Source organism: Falco peregrinus, chromosome 5 (assembly GCF_023634155.1).
Source record: "Falco peregrinus isolate bFalPer1 chromosome 5, bFalPer1.pri, whole genome shotgun sequence".
Classification (NCBI taxonomy): Eukaryota; Metazoa; Chordata; class Aves; order Falconiformes; family Falconidae; genus Falco; species Falco peregrinus.
In genome coordinates, this window is record NC_073725.1 from 70,278,837 (window position 1) to 70,301,704 (window position 22,868).

Genomic DNA, 22,868 nt, shown 5'->3' on the forward strand with positions numbered 1-22,868 from the left:
TTAGCAGGTTTTGGTTAGTTTTTAATTGAAGGCTTTGGCCCAGGAACCAAAAACATTTTGTTTTAGATGATAATGTTTGCTCAGTTGGATCAAGCTGTGCGAAAAACAAATGTGGTCCATTAAAACATGCAGCGTAATTTATACAGTAAAATCTGTATTCAGACATAATTACCATATGATCACAAGTTGGGTGATATGCATTGGTTCCACAAACATGTAAGTTAGAGTCATTTATCTTATGGAGGAAGAGTATGTAGTTCTGGCATTTTATCTAAAATAGAAAATAAAAGTAAAATTTACATAGTGTAGTGGATTGCATCCGAAAATTTCCTGGTACCTCAGCAGCAAACAAACAAATCCAACAGACATAAATGAACTTGCTTTTACTTTGTTTATTAAAAAGAAGCTTGATACTGTAGCCATTTTCATTTTAGTAAATAACTTACAGGGGAAAACAGAAGTTCCAATCTTGTCCTTTCCTCTATGAATACATTCCAGTTGTCTTTCCTGTGTAGCAAACCAGTATTCCTAAAAGCCAAAAATACATGTAAGGTGGTATATCACAAATTTTTGCACCCCCACCCCCAAGTTATGTATAAAAAAGTCCCTAAATAATCCTAACTTTGAACCTACTGGGGTAAATAAGCATGTTTCTACATATCTCCATAACATGCAAGGCATAATAAATAACCTGAAGAGAGGTACTGCTCTGCTTAAAAAAGAAGATTCTGTGATAAAGTTTCAAGCCTTGAAATAGTAATACTTTTATACATTTAAAACCAGAACATTAAGTTCAAATTAAGAAAACCACAAGCAAAGTATCTTTTTAAAGAAGGTATGGGGAAAAAAAGAAACATTTTAATTTACCCTAGCTATTTCTCTAGAAATATTATTCAAGTCAAGAGCAAATACTGCATCTCTGCCTCCAACAAATAAAGTATTAGTTTCTTTATTCACAAGAAGAGTGGAAACATTGGATAATGATTCTTTCATAAAAGTGTTTATAATTTCAGCTGCAAAACACAGAATATAAGTTATTTTAAAAATATTTATCACTAGAATCACAGTGTTACATAATAAAAATTCCAGATTGCAAACAAATTGTAACAGAACAAAGGTAAAAGCTTGTACACATTTTCAGAACATTTTCTAAATAATACATAAGTATTTGAATAAATGCATAGGTATTCTTCTCCCAATTTATTACAGGAAACTAAACAAAGCTGTTATTATTATTTCCTATAAACCAGAACCTCCAGCTACAGCAATTACTGTTCAGGCATTCCTCACTGTCATTTGGATGAGTGCATCCGCAACATTTGAGGTGAAACAGTCCATAGCATTCTTTCTGTGCCTAATAAAAAATAAACTCCCAACACCGTGCTGTGTTTCTGCTTGTAAAATTCCTGTTTTTCACTTACTTTGGTATTTTACTGTTTTTCTGTGAAGGAGTTCCCAACAGATGCTTTTGTCTCTTTTATTAATTGCAAAACAAGATAAAGGACAACCTCAGTGCTGCCCATTTTCAGAGATTCAACTAGAAATAAATTTCTCCCAGATTTTATTCCTTGCCATTAAATAACTACTGGCAGTAATTTCTTTACGGTACTTGAAAGTATCCTGCGAAGGCCCTCCAAACTAAGTTTCTGTAGTCTTCAAATGTTTTCTGAAACTTGTCAAAATCTCTTTCATTTTCCATTCAGTTAACCACTTCCAGCCATCCTAAAAATTAAAAGCAGTTTAAGTTCATTGTAATATTTGATAAGATAGGTAATATTTGGTATTCACTGTAGTATTTTTGTAAGAGTTGTACCCATGCCCTTTTACAAGACTTTGTAGCTATTACCTATATTTATACTAATTAGAAGTAAGACACTATGACGGCAATTCCAAGCTATTACCAGCAAAACAAGCTTTCTGCTAAGTCTGCGATTCTCATTTGCAAGCAGTGATGTTTCAGATTTTCTGCAGGGTCACTAAGCACTATTTCACAAACAGTAAGAACAACTGGGAACATTTGCAGCAGTCAGCTATTTTAAGTATTTAAGAAACACCATAGCTAAACCCACTTTATTTACAGTAATTCACCAGGTTTTAGATATATGTTATATAAAAATAATATATATACATATTAAATCAACCATGTTAGGAAAGAAGAACTTCCATTAAGTTAATTAGAATCAGTTACTCTTACTCTTGGAATATTGGCAGTCCATCTAAATGAGCATGCCCTCCAGCCAATGCTAGAAAACTTAACAAAATTAAAGCTAGGTAGTTGTCATCTGCAATTACAGAAACCACAAAGCCAGATTCCAAATCTGCTTTCATAAAGAAGGGAATCTCTGCTCTTTCTGCACTTTCATCTGTAGGGAAAAGCCCACAGCTGAGGAAAGCATTTGCATAAGCCAAGTAAAATAGTGTTTGGGTTAGAATACTTTTAAATTACTAAATCAGGTCGGAAACTTCAGAAAACTATTGAGTAACTTGTTAGCCCCTGTACTGCAACCCAGGGTGTGAGTCTGTACAAACAGATGTTGCCCATGTGCCAAGACACTTTCTTGGCCAAGAGCACCTATACCCTAGGATGTATGATATTTGAGAACAGACTGTTTTGTTTTATACTCTTCTGTGACCAGCTCTGTTCACAGCATCTGGGACCACTGGTCCTGGCAACGACAGACACCAGGAGTTTGCAGCTATTCTGTCCCATCACATCTTTATTTCAGTGGACAAATCTTAATTCTGACCCTGGATTCCCACTGCACATTTTGCTTTAACCCATCCCCTGACGGGTGCTTTGGACTGCGCATGTGGTGCAGTGGAACAGAGGCGGCCCAGGCCTGAGGGACAGGAGGCATGCCCCTCACTCATGGCCCCAGGCTCCCCAAACGGCACCCCAACCCAGCATCACTCCCCTGAGCCCCCTCACCCCTCGGGGGGCAGCCCCCACACACCCCCCACAGGACCCCACCAACCAACACCGCCATGCCCCAGCCCGGCCACCAGCCCCACTCCCCTCAGCCCACACACCCTCAAAATGGTGGCGCCTCCCTCAGCCCCAGGGTAGCACATGGTGCTGCCCACCTGGGCATGCAGGCCCTGCAGATACGGTGGAGCCACCCTGGGGCAGCGGGACAAAGACAACTCTGGTCCCGAGGGCAATGCCCCAGACTTTCCCCTGCCGGGGATGCCAGAAGCGGAGCCACGCACACCCCTGGGGGAAGGTCCATTCGGTGCCGGAGACTGGTGGGAGAGATGGGTGCTGTGAAACCCAGGTACCGATCTCCCCAGACTAGGGGCTGTGTTGAGATCTGAGGGGAAATGGGCACAAACACATTCTCCTTGTTTCATAGTAAAGTTTGTCACACCTGCTACCTGAGGGGAAACCGGTACAAAAATTCTTATTTCATAGGAAAGCCAGTCTCACCTGCTAACTGAGAGGAAATGGGTACAAAATGTCTCCTCTTTCATAGTAAAGCCCGTCTCAGTCGCTACCTGAGGGGAAATGGGTACAAAAATTCTCGTTTATAGTAAAGCCCGTCTCAGTCGCTACCTGAGGGGAAATGGGTACAAAAATTCTCCTCATTTCATAGTAAAGTCTGTCACACTTGCTACGTGAGGGGAAATGGGTACAAAAATTCTCCTCATTTCATAGTAAAGTCTGTCACGCTTGCTACGTGAGGGGAAATGGGTACAAAAATTCTTGTTTCATAGTAAAACCCGTCTCACCCGCTACCTGAGGGGAAATGGGTACAAAATTTCGTTTCACAGTAAAGCCAGTCTCACTCGCTACCTGAGGGGAAATGGGTACAAAAATTCTCCTCATTTCATAGTAAAGTCTGTCACACTTGCTACGTGAGGGGAAATGGGTACAAAAATTCTCGCTTCACAGTAAGGCCCATCTCACCCACTGCCTGAGGGGAAATGGGCACAAACACATTCTCCTTGTTTATAGTAAAGTCTGTCACACCCACTACCTGAGGGGAAATGGGTACAAAAATTCTTGTTTCATAGGAAAGCCAGTCTTGCCCGCTACCTGAGGGCAAATGGGTACAAAAATTCTTGTTTCTAGAAAAGCCCATCTCACCCACTACCTGAGGGGAAATGGGTACAAAAATCCTTGTTTCACAGTAAAGCCAGTCTCACCTGCTACCTGAGGGGAAATGGATACAAAAATTATTGTTTCATAGTAAAGCCAGTCTCACCTGCTGAGGGGAAATGGTTACAAAAATTCTGCTTTATAGTAAAGCCCATCTCACCCGCTGAGGGGAAATGGGCACAAACACATTCTCCTTAGTTCACAGTAAAGTCTGTCACACCCGTTACCTGAGGGGAAATGGGTACAAAAATTGTTTCATAGTAAAACCAGTCTCACCTGCTAACTAAGGGGAAATGGGTACAAAAATTCTGCTCTTTCATAGTAAAGCCTGTCTTACTCACTGCCTGAGGGGAAATGGGCACAAACACATTCTCCTCGTTTATAGTAGTCTGCCACACACTCTACCTGAGGGGAAATGGGTACAAAAATTCTTGTTTCATAGGAAAGCCAGTCTTGCCTGCTACCTGAGGGCAAATGAGTACAAAAATTCTCCTCCTTCATAGTAAAGCCCGTCTCACCCGCTACCTGAGAGGAAATGGGTATAAAATTTCTTGTTTCACATTAGAGCCAGTCTCACTTGCTGAGGGGAAATGGGTACAAAAATTCTGCTTTATAGTAACGTCTGTCACACCCACTACCTAAAGGCAAATGGGTACAAAAATTGTCATTTCATAGTAAAGCCCATCTCACCTGCTACCTGAGGGGAAATGGGCACAAACCCATTCTCATGTCATGGTAAAGGCCGCCTCACCCGCTACCTGTCCTAGCATTTGTCTCCTCTCTAGGTCATGGTGGCGGGACCAGCACAGGGAAGCTGCTGCCGGTGTTCGTCAGGAACGCTGGCTTTCTTGTGTCAAATGACACCCCTAAACAATGGACCATCTTTGTTGTTTATGGTTTTTGTGATTTAGGGGAAATGCATGTAAATTACACAGGCATGTGGGTGACAACTGATCTGCATCCTCTTAGGGACTTAAATTTAACAACCTGGATTGAACAGTAAAATAAACTAAGGGTTTTTCTGCTCGGTGTATGCAACAAATGGGAACTCTGCAGAACTCCCCTCCACTAACCTTCCTCCTGCTGACATCAGTAGGTAACGCACAGTAACTGGTAAGGCATCAAATAAATCCAGAAGTTACAGATTCTCTTTACATTTTTGTGTTGTGTGACCTCTTAATGGTCTCCCATTTTAGACTGTTTTTCAGAATTCTTATTTCTCATCCAGTAATAGTTCCGGTTTCTGAAATAGGTCTTGTAAACTGTTCAAAGATAGAACTTTTGTTAACCCCATGAATCAAACAGTCTACAGTGAACTTCTGCCAAAGGGGCAGCTGTTTTAAAAATTGGATTTTATTGCTTTGTGTTCACTGTTTTACTATTGCTTTATTACCTAGCGGCAGGATATGAAATACGATTTCCCCTTCAAAGCAAAGTCTTGCCTAGGAAATAATTTTCAAGGAAATTAGCACAACCTTCTAATGACATGAATTAGGCACAAAAAGCTGAAGAGAACACAGTGTGCTACCACTTTCTTAAACAGCAGTAACTTTATTGCCCACAGATAATGCAAACATTTTCCACACTTGCTGAAATTCAGCAAGTTACCTACTTAACAAGGTTCACAAAAACTATTTATTTCAGAAGTACCCTATTGTTCTTTTGAGCATATTCTCATTTAAGGTGTTTATTATTGCTCAAATCTACAGTCTGGTTGTGATTGGCCACTCAGTCGTGAGATATGCAGACTTAAAGATCATACAGGACTTTCAGGAATTCGTTTTTAATTAGAAAATACACCTGCCTATAGGATAGAAAACAATCCAAAGTAACAATATTTGAATTTCTGAGTCCAGACTTTCTTTGGGCACAATACATCCGGATTAACTTTAAACCAGAACGGAGTATCAATAGAAAAAAATACTGTACATTGACTTTGAGAAATAACATCTCAGCACAGATTTAAGTGTTCACACTAAGGATGCTATAGTGTCTTCTAAAAAACCCAAAAAATAAATAGGAAAAACATCATTGGTATTGCACCAAAGAAAAGTTTTGAAAGCAAAAAAAATGGAAACATCTCTATTAGTCCAACACAATTACTCCAAACAGTATATTATTGACTGTAGTTCTCTTACTCTGTTAGGGCACCTCCCCCAAAATGGGGATCTCCTCATTTCTCTCCAACGAGAGCAAATGTCCTTTCTTCTAGAACCAGGTCCTTAAGTATCGTAAATTTTTGAAGGAAAAGGAGGAAAAAGGTGTAGCCAGGGCTTGGACTTGCCTCTGTAAAACTTTTCCTAGCTGTCAATGTAAAAAGCAAGGGACAGGAGACCTGGCTGGTATCTTTCACAAACAAACACTCTCACTTTACCTCTGGATGGAAGGCAGCTGCACAAGTGTTAAATTTCAGTTTGTTGCAATTTCCCTCCTCATATCCTGTCTAAAAAAGGAATTTGAATTTAAAGGCAACAGTAAACCACACACATATGTAAAGAGAAAGTTTTGCTGTTCTAGTCAGTACACCAAGAAAATCAGAGAGACAACTAATTCCTGGGATATGGGAATAAAGGGTAAAATTCTTGCTTTCTGACTGGGGCACAACGGTTTTGACATTCATGTGGAAAGTAACACTGTCGTGTATGGATTTAATGCACTAGAAGCCACATGAAGAAGTAACTAAGAAATGATTTAGTGGGTATTCTCAACAGAGACATTTAGCAGCACAGAAACAGAGGGACCTTCCTTCCCTCACACACTATAAAATCCTGCTTTACACTAATATAACACTGCGTAATCTCAATTCCACTTGTTAGTGCCATAATGATGCATATCTCTTACAAATGGCCAAATTCACAAGCAAAACATTTAAACCAGAAATTGTTTAGTTCTACATTTATTGCAGATATTAAAAGATTAACAATGCTAACATGTTTACTTACACTAAAAAGAAATGTCAGTTATCCAATAACATAAACATCTTATTGTTACTAGCTTAGCACTACTGCCAATTTGCACGGAACAGAAACTAGCAAATTGCTCTACAAGATTAATGGCAAAAAACAACCAAAAGACAGTAGACACACCACTGAAGTTAGTTAAAATGTTCACTGAAGCTTGCAGTCTTCATGGAAGAGAGCCTGGAACTAAAATAACAGAAAAGAAGCTAGTAAACTTTAAACAAGGCAATGTATCTGCATAACAAATGTTTCACATGTACAAGTATTTAAAATTTTCAAATCAGAGCTGCCTGCAAAAGCAGGTCAAAATAAAAGGAAATTCCTTTTGCAAAAGGAGTGTAAGGTCATCTCTTGGTAAAACAAGATAAAAGTGGCAAATGGTTACCCACTTGAGAGCAACACTGGAATCTCAGCACCAGTACTGCTCTGCTGATATCTTGTCCAAAATTAAAGTTTGGCACAAGAAAGACAGACCATACTACAGTCATCCAGGGTAGCAGATTAAGATTTTCCCAATGTTCACCTTTATTCTCAAGACAGCATTATACTCCAAATTGAATTGCACTCAGGAAGGACGGTACCATTTTCCAATCTGGGTACCAACAATTCTCCCAGATCAGGCGAGCAGGTGTTTAGCAAATGCACCCCGAATGGTACTAGGCCCAAAAAACTCCGGTTAAATCAGAGCAGCACAGAATGCTGATCTGGGTCCGAGAGAGTGGATTTCAACCTAGTGTGAAACTCCACTTCGCCTTGTGCCTTTCTGCAAATAGTGTATCATATGATCAAGAATCCTTGCAAAATGTAAATGTGAAAGAAGAGGTGAACTAGAAGTTTGCAGGGAAATAAAAATGGTGAACAGCAGCTTCATCACTGAAACTAAAAGAAAAGCTACACCCTTTTGAGTGGGTCTGAGAAATATATCAGAGGCCAACAGTATTGGTTCCAGAGTGCCATTCTAAACCAGACTGGGATTGATAGATCTCCTTTTCAAAAGGCTTGAGGTTTCACACTGTGTAACTGCTAATTAGGCACAGGAAAGAAAGAGGGGCAGTGAAGAATACACTCAAATAGGAACTTAACAGGTAAGCATACACTGCCACGCACTGTAATTGATGATCTTTCAAGTAGCCTGTGGTCCAAAATGTTTAAGGATTTTAAGCATCTCCAAGTAAAGCCTATGAGAAATGTCTGGGCTATCAGATGTCCTTAATCAAGTCTGACAACCAGATAAACTTGTTTGTCTATAGCCTTCATGCTTCAACTTCTTGTAATGTAAAGGTGAAGACACATGTGATGTTCATGGAAAAACAGAACTACCGGTGTATTTTTCTATACCTGCCATCGTGGTTTTATTTGGTGATTATGTGCTTCAAGGCAAGTAAAACACAAAATCACAAAAAAGTGATCAGAAAATTACACCACGACATGATTTTGTTTCTTACAGTTTCAAAGACCCATACAGTAAAGAAAAAAAATTGCATTCATAAACTAAAACTGATCGTTACAAGCAAGGAAAAGTTTGTTGCTATAGAATGAAAATGAAGACACTCCCTTTCAACCAGCAGGGTTTTTAATGGAGAAAGAATATAATTTTGTTCTTTAAACAGCAGGCACAGGCAAGTTGATAACTGAAGAACACACTTTCTTGCATAATTGTCAGTTAGGAACTTGAGATGCTGCCACGTTACTGTGGGGTGCTATTAGTGGTGTACTACAAGCTCTTTGCTCTACAAAGAAGCATGGTGCAGGATGGAAACATCAGCAAGACAGCACTCACTGCTAGTAAGCAGAACATGCGTCAGCTCAAGATCAGCTCTTTAAAAAGAACTTCAGTGAAGCAGGTTTTGGTACTGTAACATTCAAGTGAAGACTTCTGACTAGTTTTAGAAAGATAATGATGGAGAATGAGTACACTAAAAAGTGTGATATTAAATTCTGTCACTTTCGGTAACCCAATCACAGATCCCTTATTAACGTGCAAGTCAGAAAAAGATGAATGTTTATTTGTGGTAACACTACTAAATCTTTCATGTCTTCAGAGCTGCTTCACCAAGCAGTTAGGCAATGCTTTTTGTTGAAGTACAGTAGATGAATCCAGTCTTCTCTTTCATTAAGTTCTGGAATAGTCCCTTAAAAGTACAAGCTTTTTGTCTTGTTTCTTGGGATTTTTCAATAAAAGACCTTCTGCAAAGCAAGTATTTAATAGAAACAGAAATGACTCTCTAAACTGATGGTCTTATAAAACTGATGATCCACTTCCAGATGACTTCTGAATATCTGACTTCCAAGTGTTTTCTTCAGTATTTTCTGCAGACACATGAATTGCACCTGGTCATGGCTTGAACTTCATTGAGAAGAAAAGAAATTACTCAAGAATTTGTTGGAGAAGAGCTGCAAATTTGTGTAAAAACAAAAAGTACACTTAAAAGTATGTACTACTTGTTCATTACAATGAAAAACCTTAGCAGCCGAGGTTTTCAAGGAAGAGTTTAGTGTTCTCAGACTTGGATGAACTCAGTTATTCATCCTACACTTAAAAGTTTAGAATCCTATACAAAATAAGCATGCAGGCAGTGACTCTTCATCAAATTGGCATGTGGAGGAAAGGAAACTGCTTTATGCAGACTCCAGAAGTAGATCAGAAGATCAGCCCATCAACAACATGTAGTATAATAAAAATCTGGACTGCCTTGCAAGAAGATCTGAATTTGAGAAGATTCTTGGTTTCAGAAAGGATCAGAGCCAAACCAGGCTAGTCACATTTTTCATGTTGCTTATTCCATTTTTGGGTAAGCCATCTCATCACAAACCAGGCAAACTTGGCCAAAAAGAGAGGTAAACAGGCACTTCCGAGAACAAAATCAGTTGTTTCTTCCTCAGAAGATGACATCCAAGTTGTTAGCTTGCACAATTAAATACAAGACTAACTTTAATCTTGGAAAATGTTTTAATACATTAGTATTCAAGTCCACTACTATAGAACAAAATGTTCTTCATACTGGCATACTCTGCCGAAGATCTTTCACACAGCAGCCTTTGCATATCCGTGCACTTTCTAGCCAGCGAGTCTCTTATGTCAAACCTAGAAAGTAAGATTGGGGGTAATTCAGCAGTTCAGAGCAGTTCAACGTAGGTCTGGATTTTCATGAAATGTTAAGAAGCCAGATATACTCATGGAAACAGTACTATTTTCTTGGTAAAGGAAGACTTAAAAAGCCCTGGTATTTTAATGTTTGCAGGAATTCATAAACCAGACGTGTCCATTGCACATACCTATTTACTTGCTCTTTTCTGCCTGTACATTTGTATCATTCTTTGACGGAAAACATCAAATGCATCTTCTTTATTTTCTTCCCCTGCAACACCCAAGCCCTCCCCTGCAGAGGTAGCACCCCTAGGGAGTAAAATGAATAGTTAGAACACTCTGTTTCTGTTACATTTGACAATGTGCAGAAGAGATCTAAACAATAGCTTCCAACATAGACACAATTCAAGTGGAAAGGAATTCTGCTGCTTTTGGGGGAGAAGGGGAGCAGAGGCTTGGTATCTGGCATACCAGATCAACTATAAAACAATTCCCACCTCCCATTACACATGCAAATACCCACCAGAAGAAAATGCTCCTGTGATATTAAGGGAGCAGTGAAGATACAGTCATCTGACAGATAAAATTCTTACATGAACTTTAACCACTTCATTCATGGCAGATAGGATCCTCTGTCAAAAGATGGCAAAAACTGCCTCATTTCTTAAATTTCAAAAATGACAGAAGCCAGAAACTTCAAGGAATGAGTAGGAAACACCATGTAACTCTGGATAAAAGATAAAATTTTTACCAAGGGAACACAATGCTGCTTGATTAAAACTAGCACCCAAAGCAAGCTGAAGTCTGTAGGACACACACTATAGACAAAACCTGGAGCTTCTGCCCCTCCAAGAAAAATGAGTCATTAACTCATCTCTTCATCCAGACAAGCCAAGAGAAGCAGACAGGCCTCAACAATATCAAAACAACTTTCTGGCCTGGAAGTAGATGGAGAGGATGACCCACAAGAATGCAGAGACATAAATAATTACAAACCATCTCTTTCTCCAGGCTATGTGCATAGAACATAGACACTACAAAGCTAAGAGTAATGAAACTTCTGCCACAGGAATGATCCTCTGTGCCAGTTTTATCCTCCAGGTCAGTTACATTAGTATTATCTAGTAAAGATTTCATTACATGAAGTACAAAATTTTTTTAGATTGCACCACATACTGAAATTGGGATTGCTATGCTATCAGGGTGAAATTTGAGGACCTAGAGTACAACAAAGAAAAATTATTCTTATCCAATTTCTGTAATGATAGGTCCACTTAAGCCAAGTAGCTTGTTGTGCAATTCTGAAATAACATTCACAGACTCTAAAAAGCAAATTCAACTTTACAGTCCACAGCAGAAATGGTGCTGTTTTCCAAAGACCTCCCAAACCTTTGCTTTTTTCCATCTTTTATAGTATGACCTGTTTGAAGCACACTCTCTTCACTTGCTGTTTTCATTACACAACAGTATGTTTTTTCTATTTACACCATAGTTTCTCTTCTAGATTACTTTCAGAATAAAAAACCCAATCAAAGACATGAGATTACTCAGAGGAGGGTCTGTCCCATACAACGTTCTGCCTTTGAGTGTGGGCTAGGTTTTTTGTTTTTTTTAAGCACTTTTTGAACGGTAAAATTGGTCAGACTCATAGCTGTGACAAATTAGTTCTCAAGACAGAGAACAGCTCAGAAGACTAACATGAATCTCCATTTAAAATTTCTGGACCCATCATTTCCATGAGTTGTCACCATGCGATTCACGTATTTTTTACAGTAACATAAATAAAAATCTCAAACCTGCAAATATGACTTGCTCTCACGCCAAAGACAAGTTTTAAGCTTTCCTAACAAAAAAGGGTCTCAAGTTTCTTTGTGTAACAACTGATGTGCCTGAATACATCAGTTTTCACCATCAGCGTTAGATAATGAAGGTATGCTCTACACTGGAACTGGAGTGTCTCCAATTATTAATCCATCCCCTTTTGCTCAGAGAATGAGATTAGACAGCATGTGGACTTTTAAACAAGTCATCAATAGAAGAGTTGGTAGTTTTCAAAAGGGGAGGAAAGAGTAGAGGCTACAGATTACTAAAAAAAAACCCCTGCAGTATCAAAGCAAATAACAAGAGAAAGCAAAATGTTAAATTGCACTGGTTTCAGCCTGAGATTGTTGCAAAGTATTGTCCAAAGAACAACTTTGATGGGAAAGTAAAGAAGTGCACACTGTGAAAATAATAATGGAGTTCTCTCTACATTACAGAAAAGGTCAACAAGTTTTTGTAAGAGGTACAGAAAGCAGTTCTTCACTACTCTTTGCAGGTGTCTTTACAAGAGTGACACAGCAATGGACTCAAGCTGAAAAAACTATATTACCACATATTAAAAATGCAGTTATTTGGCCAGAAACTATAGAATGTGGCAGGCCAAGTGTCAGATCAGATATAATTAAATAGCTCATGATCAGCTGTGCAGTGAAAGTTGTGCCAGGAGCTACAGAAACCAAAAAATTACTCATATATTTGGTCTCAGTAAGTTTTGGGGTTAAGAAACAAGATTCTAATGTAAGAGAGCTACAGGTGAGGTAAGTTGCTTTCTCATCCATTTGCTGCTAAGAAGGAAATATAGAAAATACAGTGATGGCCACTGGATCACAAGGAGCACTAACAAAAAAAGAAAGCAAACAACCAGAAGTATCCCACCAACTAAAATGACCAGTACTGTCCGAGACTTGAAGAGAACAAAGAAATCCCTGGAAAAAGAAGACTGTTAAACCACAGACTACAAGTGTGGACTAGAAAGCTTGTTATATGGGTTCAGAGACGAATAAATGGTTTCTGCCTCCTTATGCAGCCAGGGAGTTGAAGGAGGTAGTATCCAGTCTCTGTGCTGGCAGCAGTGGACACCGGATACAGCAACTTTAAAATACAAAATGAAGATTCAAAACCAAAACTATATTTTAAAGGAAAAAACACACTTACCTTCTGGCAGATGCACTTACCTCTTTCAGTATGCAATGGAATGAATCACATAATTAAGAGTGAAAATAAATTTGTTGCCTAAACCTAGGATACTGTGTACGGCATTCTCAAAGTCTATTTATATATTATGTACCTGGTGTGGTAGCAAGGAGATTCCCAGGATAATACTATGTGTTAGGTTTTTTTAAACCTAAATACACCAAACAACAAAAACCACCTCCTGAAGAACAGGGGCACCCATATATCTTTATATATATTTATATCTACACCATTCACGCTGCAGCCTTCAGTGATGTCAAACTGGATGGCAAGAAACAGCCACCTTCCACAGCAGACTGCCCAGCTTGGCCAGAAAAATGCGTGAAGTCTCCACGCTCAATTCTGCTGAGGCCAGAGACCAACGTCAAGACGGAAACAAAACATGGAACTAGCCACATCTAGGTGGGTCAGATAAACACAGTGACTATTAGAATCCCAGCCTTTGCCACAGCTGTCAAATTTCTGTAGTGTGTTCCCATTACATACACTTTTACAGGCTCTCTGATTCCTTTTCCTCGTGTACCAAGGCCATGTCCTTCTTGCCAGCCCATCTTCTGAAGCATCTGGAAACCCACATTCCTGTTTGTCAGTTTCTTGTGTGAAAATTCTAAATCTTTTGGTTTCTATGGTGAGGAAAAAACAGGAAAACAAAGGGTTTTTTTGTTATACAGGGAGATCATGTATTAAAAATCACTCAACCCCACGCACCACCCCCCAGCTAAGTGTGTTTGAATTTCTGGATACACAGAAATATCTTCTAAGCAGCACTTCATTAGCAACACAGAAAAAGTCTATCAAAGACTAAATACCTGACTTGTCAGGTGTTTTTTTTTAAAAAGTATGTATTTCAGGTTCTAAAACTGTTTAACTACATTATCACAATAGCAAAAAGTACACCTTCATATTTTATAAGGCAGTTATGGTTTTTAATAACAAATATTGAATGATTTGATGACTGAATCCCTATTATAAATACAGAAGCAGTCAAGTAACATCGTAGCAATTTTGGACAATTACAACATATTTTCCAGACACTGATTTCTTTATTATTATTTTAAAATAGAATACAAGATTAACACACAACTTTTCAACAGTGCTCCAATCACAAAATGTTTAATTTTGACACAGGTAGTTAAAAGACAACAGGAGCCACAGCTCTCCTCAGATTTAGCCCAGTCTTTTTCAGGATCAGACTCTTCAGGTCTTAATTGGATTTCATGACAATGACACATTTTCAGAGGCTGTCTCTTGTAAAGACAGCTGATTCTCAGAATGCAATAGCAAACCAGAAGAGTTATTTACCTTCTTCTTCTTTGTAACTGGGCAACCACGAGGCCTATCATAAGCAATTCTGACAGGTTCATGCACTGCAAGTCAAATCAAAGACAAAATTCAGCTGTAAAGAAAAACAATTTTAATACAGAACTCCAAAAGCACATCTCAAGTGGGACTTTCAACTCAATGCCTTGGCCTAAAATCAGAAGCAACAACAAAAGATCAGAATAAAATAAAATAAAATAAAAACCCCAAACGGTAAGACTTTTTTTTCCCCCTCCACCACAGAAAAGGTAATTACTACATGCATGTGTTTAGTTTTGGACATATCATACCAGCAACACACTGATGGGTGGTATAGTGTAAGGACTTCAGATTTTTCATTTCCCTGAGCTTCTGTAACACTCTGATACAAAATTCCGACTGGACTTAAATGAGGTTATTGTATATCATTTTTTTGTGATATTGTATATCACAAATTACAACCTTCACCAATAAAAATCATTATGCAGAGAAAAGACATTTGTTAAAGTAGCTGCAGAGAACATATAATCAGTTTTAAGCTACTTATCTCTCAATTCTTAGAACATCATGACCTACTGCTGCTGTAGCCATACTGACAGGCCAATCCAAAGTCTAAATATATTTAGTCAAACACTCCAAATATATTCAGTGCTATACTTAAGTCTGTTAAACCTTCCATACACTGATAAAATAAACCCCACAACAACTACTACCATGAGTTTTTTAAGCAGCAGAGAGGGTAACATTCACATATACTTAGAGAATATCTGAGGAATGATGTTTGATGCAAGAAAATAGTTCAGGAATGATGTTTGATGCAAACTTTGCTATTGCACTGCAGTGCAAAGACCGTTACACAATTTACTCAGATTCTCCTTTGTCAGTTGAATGAACCCTTAAAGAGAATATTTTGTTCATTTTTATATTAAAAATTTTAATTCTTTTAGTCAGTAAGTCAGTAACAAAGTACATAAAAATCAGGAATTCTGTACTTACTGACACCTACAAAATATCTTTGAAGTAACACTCACCTTTTGGTTCTTCTATGAGGCAAATCCTTTTAGATGCAGGAATCATACCAACTTTCAGAGACTTGCTGCTGATTCGTTTGCGAGGAAACAGGGCACCAGGAGCAGGAGTTGATGCCTGTGTCGACAGATTTGGTATACCACCATCAGATGAGGTGGCTAGCTGCATTTCACCTGTTGAAATTTCCTCTCCTGTTTTGGAAATCATTTCTTCAGCTAGGTTTTCCACACTTCTACCTGCTGACATGTCATCCTCTTCTCCCTCCTCTGCTTGCTCCATTTCCATTTCTTCCAAAGGCTGGGAGATATCCTCCTCAAACTCGGCTTCCTCCTCATTATCTTCTTCCTCCTCTTCTTCTTCATCCTCTTCCTCTTCTGAAATATCCAAATTTCTCTCTTCAGGTTTAGCACTTTCCCCAGTATCAGTTGCTTCTGACACAGCACTGAAGTTAATAGATGGACATAACTCATAGACTTTCATTCGGTAAAATTTGAAAGCAGAACTGTTACGATCCTGTAGAAACCTGAGCAAAAATTACAGTGAAAGTAACATCAGAATTTATTTTTTTTTTTAGCTAGATTAGAAATAAATCTCTTTATTAATTTTAGAATGGTCATTCCAGGTGTTTTTGTAAAACTGCAGGATTTCCTGACAACATGTACTAGGAACACCAATCATTCTCAATTCTTACAGACTGCTTTTTACAACACAGTTTGAGAAGTCCTGATAAAGGATTCAGTACAATTATCTTCATTATATAGATGGAGAAACTAAGAACCTAGCTCTGGATGACCCAGAAGCAAACAGCAGACCCCAGAAGAGAATTTCGGGTCTTCCAAATTTGAGTCATGCAGTTTATGTGGAAATAGGTGTATTGATTCTGAGAGACAGAAGAGAGAACAGAGCTCCATTTTTGTTGGCACAGTATGACTAAAAGAGAAAAACCTGCTAATTTACACTGGAGCACTTAAAAAACCAACAAGATTGCAAATAGTTTGGCAGAACACTGTTTCAAGATGCAAGCTGATTACTTAGGATATGAAAAAACCAAAAAACCACCACGTATATCACCACCATATATATCAGTGCATGTACGCATTTGGGAGAAGTGTCTTTCTTTCTTGGGTATTTCAGATATTCACCATTAATGGAGGTGCTGAGCAGGACAACAGGCAGTATTGCTCAAAATCCTCTGTTCCTAAACACATTGAATAAAAGCATACATCTCAACAAACAATAAAAGGAAATACCTCCTTAGTAACTGTTTAGATGTATTTTGATTTTTCTTATCGGCCCATGTACAGAGATAAATGTGTGGGTTACTCACCAAAGGTCTGGGTTATCTGCACTGTTGTCTATGCTGAACTGCTCAATTTCTGGTCCTACCTGAGCAACAAACTTGGCAAGCTTCTCAGCAGTTTCCATTGTTTTAGCATCCACTGCAAGAAACAGAATGCTCGTCATCTACAGCTTCATACAAAATCTGCATTGCTGGAAGGTCAATACAGCTAAGAACTATCTTCTTTAGCAAAATAAATGATTTTTAAAATTTCCAGTAGAACATTCTATACAGTTCTTTTCTCATGTAATTTGCAATTGAAAAATCTAATGATGAATCTTCACTTACCGTCAGGAAACTGAGAGGACAATGGTGGGAAAAGTTCAGGCGGTGCTAATAAATCCTCGGAATCTGCCCTTTCTTCTGCTGGCAGAGAGACCTCTGAACTGGTAGCACATTGTGAGGATGAGGCTGTATCGAGGGAAGAGTTCTTCTCAGACAGGCTGGTTTCCAATACAGAAGGCTTTGACTGGACTGAACCTTGAAGATGCTTGTCTTGGTGCTTCAGCGCTGTACCAGCTGAAAGCACAGTCTGTGTCCCTATGGTTGCTCTCCTCACCCTCCTTCCTCGAATACCATGCTGTGTGAGAATTCCAAGCCTTTTTCTTTTAAATAGCCTTCTCTTAATACTTGCGACTTTCCTGGCATACAACATGGCCCTGACTGATTCTGTTGCAGATTCTTCTAGTGTTCTGCCCTCACCACCCGCTTCCTTTCCAGATGATGTCCGCCTTTGCATCTCTGATAACTTCAGTCTGTAATACTTGTATTCTAGACTATCTTCATCAGACAAGAACCTAAATAAAACCATATAAATAAAATGAAAGCCTAAGCTGAAAGCACCAACTAATCTCAAATTCTCAGATCAGAAACTCGGTAGCAATCGATCCTTTTTTCTAGGGGTATACATAAGTTGCTACATTAATGTTAGCCTGCACACGTTCTTCTCAGAATAACAGCCATCTCCACTTCTAAAGCAGTAAGTACGCCAAGCAAATAAATGATGGAGGGTTTTGACATAAATCATTTGTCTAGTAATTAATAAGCTACGCTGCAATTCACATGTGAGGACATACTGTCATATTAAAAGATCATTATGTTTGGAAGTGTCTCAGCTTTCCTTTTCCAACATTATTCCTAGAACGCAAGTTCCCTAAATCTGTTAACTTACTCTATGTTTATATCAACTACATGTGCTTACTATTTTCATCTCGTAAATGTAAATTGCTTTTAAGGTCTTGTATTTGGATTGACATAGAGTCATTATTGACAGATCAAAAGGAATGCGACCTATTAGACAAAAGAGAAGCAACAGGACGATTTCCAGGGATATCAGGAAGTATAATTAGCTTAGGAAACGTTTTCATAAAGTATGATTAAATATACAGTAGGCTTTGCTCTTACACCCATTGAATGAAATACTGAATTTAATTAAACCTATTCCAAATAACTTAATCAGAGAGTAGTGTTACAACATACTGTTCAAACACACCTACCAATATTCAGGACAGTTCTTTTGAGCATTTCTCTCTTTGGCAGACAAGGTTCCTGAAACAATGCTATTCACTAGCTGTTCAATTGTCTCTACAACTTTTCGATCAGCTCGCTGTGGGGCTGTAGGAAGAAACAAAAAGCAGTCATTGTATTATCCTCATCAACAGAGTATCAGTATGTTGCCTTTTTTATTCTTTGACACACTGACATTTGCAATTTTTCAACATATTAATACAAAATAGGCTGCACTTAATACTACAATAAATTAAGGAAACTTCAGAAACTCTGTTTTCTCAACTCAGCTTACATTCCAGAACAGTTTATAACAAGAAGCACCATGGTTTAAAAAACTTTGCCATCCTGGGCAAGTTAAGCCATCCTTTAAAAGGCAATTCCTTATTGCACCAAAAGGATTTTGTGCAAAGTAAGTCTGCTTGAACACTGCTCTGAAGGGGCGAGTTCCAAATTATTAGCTGTTCAGTGTCAGTGCTGCAAGACCGCCCTGCAAAAGTATCTGAGGTTCAAGCAGGAAACACCTGAGCAGTACAGTAATGAGTAAGAATGCTTTAGAGGGTGAACTAGATGGCCTAATACAGTGGAGGAGACAGTATTCCTATGGATGGTAGTATATAAACAACTTGAAAGAAATATGCCTGCAATCTGATATAAGTGCTAATGGTAACATCTCCAACTTTGCTTATATGCAAATACTTACTCTGTGATGTAGCCAGTTACAGCTGTGGTGCTGGCCTCCCTACCTCGAAGTTGTGAAGCCGGAGGGTAGGGCAGCTGACGCAGCCAAGGGCACAAGGTGAAAATCCTAGTTTTAAAGCATAAGCACGTGCAGGAGAGGGGAGGAAGGAGACATGCTTTCATCCACAAAACTGAAAGCGATTGCTACAACAGATATATTTACTACCTGCCTCAGCACTGCTAGGGGTTTACATGGAATTCCCAGAGTTAGGAATTCCTGACCTAATGAAACCATAAAAATGAAGACAAAACACTAGCAACAACTAAAGAAAGTATATACTGCAAAGTGCCTTACAAGTTCACTCACTTTTAACTTTTGTGTCAGGAGAGGGTTTTTTAAGCTGTGCTGTGGACTCTGGCTCAGTTTTTTTCATCTGAATTGGATATCCACTCTTCTCCAACCAAGCCTTCAAGTTTTCAATGTACTCTCTTCCAAACAAAGTTGAATCATCAAAGTTTGGGAACAGTGTTGGTGCTGGAGCCATTTCCTGGAGCCCTACAGCTTCAAGTATTTTCTCTTGCCTGAAAACAGATGCTAGAGCAAAGGTCTGACCCAGAAGAGCTAAGGACTTACGACACAGAGAAACAGTGGTCTCAAAAGCACTTGCCATTTCTCTTGGATTACCAAACCCACTTGTCTTAATGCTCAACTCATACGCATTGCAGGCCATAAGCAGCGGTGTAACACCTTTCAGTAGGCGGTCTTGTAGCCTCATTATGTATTTATCAAAAGGTTTTATTATTTCAAAGAAGCAGTTCTTTGTTTTCACAGCACCTTTGTCCAATAGCATATTTAAAAACTCATTGTCCACTTTGGGAGTTTTCAGAGCAGCATGTTGTAAACTCTTGATAGTAAAGAAACAATAATCTCTGTGTTCTGGCTTTAAGGAGCATTTGAACGAAGCAAGCATTTTTGCACACGTTTCTGTCTCTAGCTCGAAGAGAGCTCCGAAGAGCCGGGAAAATTCTGCATCGTTTTTTATTGCATGAAACCCAGCCCATTTTATAATTTCTATTCCAAATGTTGAAAAAATGTCTGATTTATCCACAAGGTCAAAACTGAGATTTCTGAAAACATGCGCGGGCTTTGGGAGCCTGAGGATAGGTCTCTGGGTTGTTATAGTTGGCCTCTGATTAGGTCGCGGAGGCAACTTTTGATTAGGGCGCTGGACAGTCACTGGCCTCTGGTTTGGTCGTTCAGCAGCTTCTGGCATTTGATCAGGTTGCATCGCTGGCTTCTGATCAAGGCTCGGTTGCAGTTTTTTAGTGTTCCATTTCTTTAGGGGAGTTTTGATCTCTCCTTTGAATACTTTAGTTTTAACGGCACCCCTCGTAATACGCTTTCCTCGCAGAGCTCTTCCCCTGCCAATGCTGCCCCTCCGTATTGGGGGTCGGAACTCACTGTCAGCTTGAATTCCAAAGTCTACATCATACTCCTGATTTTCCATGTTGCCATATTCATCTTCCATGAGTCCCGGTGATCTAAAATCACCTAAAATATCTGAAGAACTAAAATCAGTTTCATGTGGTCCAGTGGATTCCCAAGAGTCAGGAGGGCCATAGTCCTGGTCATGAGAAGCCAGGGCCCCATACTCCCGGTCATGGGAAGCTGGGCGTCCGTATTCCCGATCATGGGAGGCTGGGCGCCCATACTCCCTATCGCGAGATGCTGGGCGCCCATACTCCCGATTATGTGAAGCAGGACGCCCATACTCCCGATCATGAGAAGCTGGATGCCCATACTCCCGGTCACGAGATGCTGGACGACCAAATTCCCGGTCACGAGACGCTGGGCGGCCGTACTGTTCATGGTAGTAGTTATCTTTCCTTATGAGAGGACTAGTAGATCTATAAGAAGGTCCTGGATAGTCATCTCTAGGGTCTTCAGTCCAGTCATCATGTGGATGGTGCTGGGCGTTGTCATGCGTGTATCTTCCATCATCATGAAAACTGTCTTCATATCTTGGTCTTGGGATTGGCCTTGAATGAGCTGCAATGATAAAAACATAAATACACCGAGGGATTGCAAGCGGTATTAAAAAAATTTTTAATAAACACATTTAGACACCTACAGGAGTCAACATATCATAACTTCTGAAGAACAGTACACATCTCTAATTTTAGGATATTCCCATTTGCTTTCTTACATACATTGAATAATTCATAATAAGTAAAAAGCAACAAATTATTAGCAATGCCTAAACCGACGTTACAAAAAAATTTATTAAAACTAACTCACTAAAGCTGAAACACCAGTTCCACTATAAACCCCATTTTATACTTGCTCACAACCTTCTCAGTCTAGGAAGACGCTAATGCTGTGCAAGTAATGCTTCCATTCAGATTTCTTGGATGCAAAAATATGGAAAGCATGCACTTTCTGTTTCCACACTGAATGGTGGAATTCCACAGTTGAACAGAAGACTGTATTTTCTGCAAACTCATACACAATTATCTAAGACAACGTTAAAGTCAGAGATACCAGAATTGCCTGCCAAGTATCCAAGATTCCCTATTCCCTAATTCCAGTTGTCAAATTCAGGAAGTACAGAATAGTTGAACAAATTAAGTACTTAAATAAATGATTTCTCCGGAGCTTATACAACATTAAAAAAACAGAAGAGACCCCATTTTAAAACTCTCAATTTCCTATGAATGTAATCCAAGTTATTTTTCTAGGCATTTTATATACCCAATATAGAAGATAAAAGAATTTGCAATCATGTTTTGTATATGTGCACCAAATTAAAGTCCTGCCTTCAGCTTTTCCTTCGAAACTAACACAAAATACAAAGCCTTCAGATGCACTCCTACACTTATTTAACTTATCAGGTATCAACAGAATTCCACCCTGCAGCGGTGCCTCTGGAGAGCTCCCTGAAATGGGACCCACTCCCCAGCGCAGCCTCAACAAAATTCCTTTGTCTGAAATTTGGGTTTTTTGCCTGGAATTTGCATTCCACATTGGAACAGCATCAGTCATACCAAGCTATTAGACTCTTCAATAAAAATGGATGTGGAAAAACACCGGCACAAGTCCACGTTTGTGGCAAACCCCGGGAAATGGAAGGCACGGAACGTGACAGAGCTGTCACCAGAAGGGCTAGTTTAACCCGCGGCACACCGCGCCCGGGTTTCCTTACCTTTGAAATGATGGATGGTGTCCTCTATAGCATCGCTGCGGTCCATGCGGTACCTCTTCACTTTGTCCTGCACCACAGCATCGAACGTCTCCCGTGTGATCCGCCGGGAGGCCATTTTCATCCTGTAGCACAACAGCACAATGCGGTCCCTGCCCGGAGCACGGCCGCCGGGGAGCGGCCCCCCGCTGCCGACACCTTCCCGGCCCCGGAGCCCCACCGGGGCTCGGCCCGGGCGGATCGCCGTGAGTGCGAGGCGGCGGTCAGCTCCCCCCTGTCCCGCGCCCGGCGGCCCGGCCTGAGGCGAGCGGCAGCGTGAGGGGCAGCCGCGCCCGCTGGCGCCCCCCGCCCCTCACCGGCCGCCCCCCGGCAGCCCGCCGCCCCCCGCTGCCACAGCCGCAGGCACCCACCGGCAGGAGGCGACGCCCCTGGCCCGCCCCGCGGCCCGCCCCCGCCGGGAGCCGGCCCTGCCCTCACCGAGGCGGCGCCCCCCGCCCCGGTCCCGCAGCCTCCCCGCCACACGGGAATCTCCCAGCAGCCCCCGCGGGACGCGGCTCGCCCCGCCCCCCAGCGCCGCGCCTGCGCACCGCGGGGGCTGCCGCCACGCACGCGCGGCCTCCCCAGCCCCCAGAGGCGGGCGGTGTCGGGGCAG

At 40.3% G+C, this 22,868-nt stretch overlaps 1 protein-coding gene across 5 annotated transcripts; it reads right to left on the minus strand.

The window, feature by feature from the left end:
- Positions 1-256: 256 nt before the first annotated feature.
- SUGP2 (SURP and G-patch domain containing 2) lies at positions 257-22,795 on the minus strand. Of its 5 annotated transcripts, XR_008747336.1 has the most exons (12): positions 22,694-22,795; positions 22,220-22,341; positions 19,384-21,066; positions 18,326-18,443; positions 17,118-17,626; positions 16,818-16,929; positions 15,493-16,013; positions 14,465-14,529; positions 13,649-13,785; positions 868-1,013; positions 447-528; positions 257-271 (listed from the first exon to the last, which is right to left on the minus strand). XR_008747336.1 is itself a non-coding variant. In XM_055804762.1 (11 exons), exons 2-10 carry the CDS (start codon positions 22,338-22,340, stop codon positions 10,336-10,338), a joined length of 3,387 nt encoding a protein of 1,128 aa, XP_055660737.1. In that variant the 5' UTR covers position 22,341; positions 22,694-22,795; the 3' UTR covers positions 5,620-7,245. The 5 variants fall into 5 exon arrangements, 3 of the variants coding, with proteins under 3 accessions (XP_055660737.1, XP_055660738.1, XP_055660739.1); XM_055804762.1 differs by lacking the exons at positions 257-271; positions 447-528; positions 868-1,013 and adding exons at positions 5,620-7,245; positions 10,336-10,456; XM_055804763.1 differs by lacking the exons at positions 257-271; positions 447-528; positions 868-1,013 and adding exons at positions 5,620-10,144; positions 10,336-10,456.
- Positions 22,796-22,868: the final 73 nt, after the last annotated feature.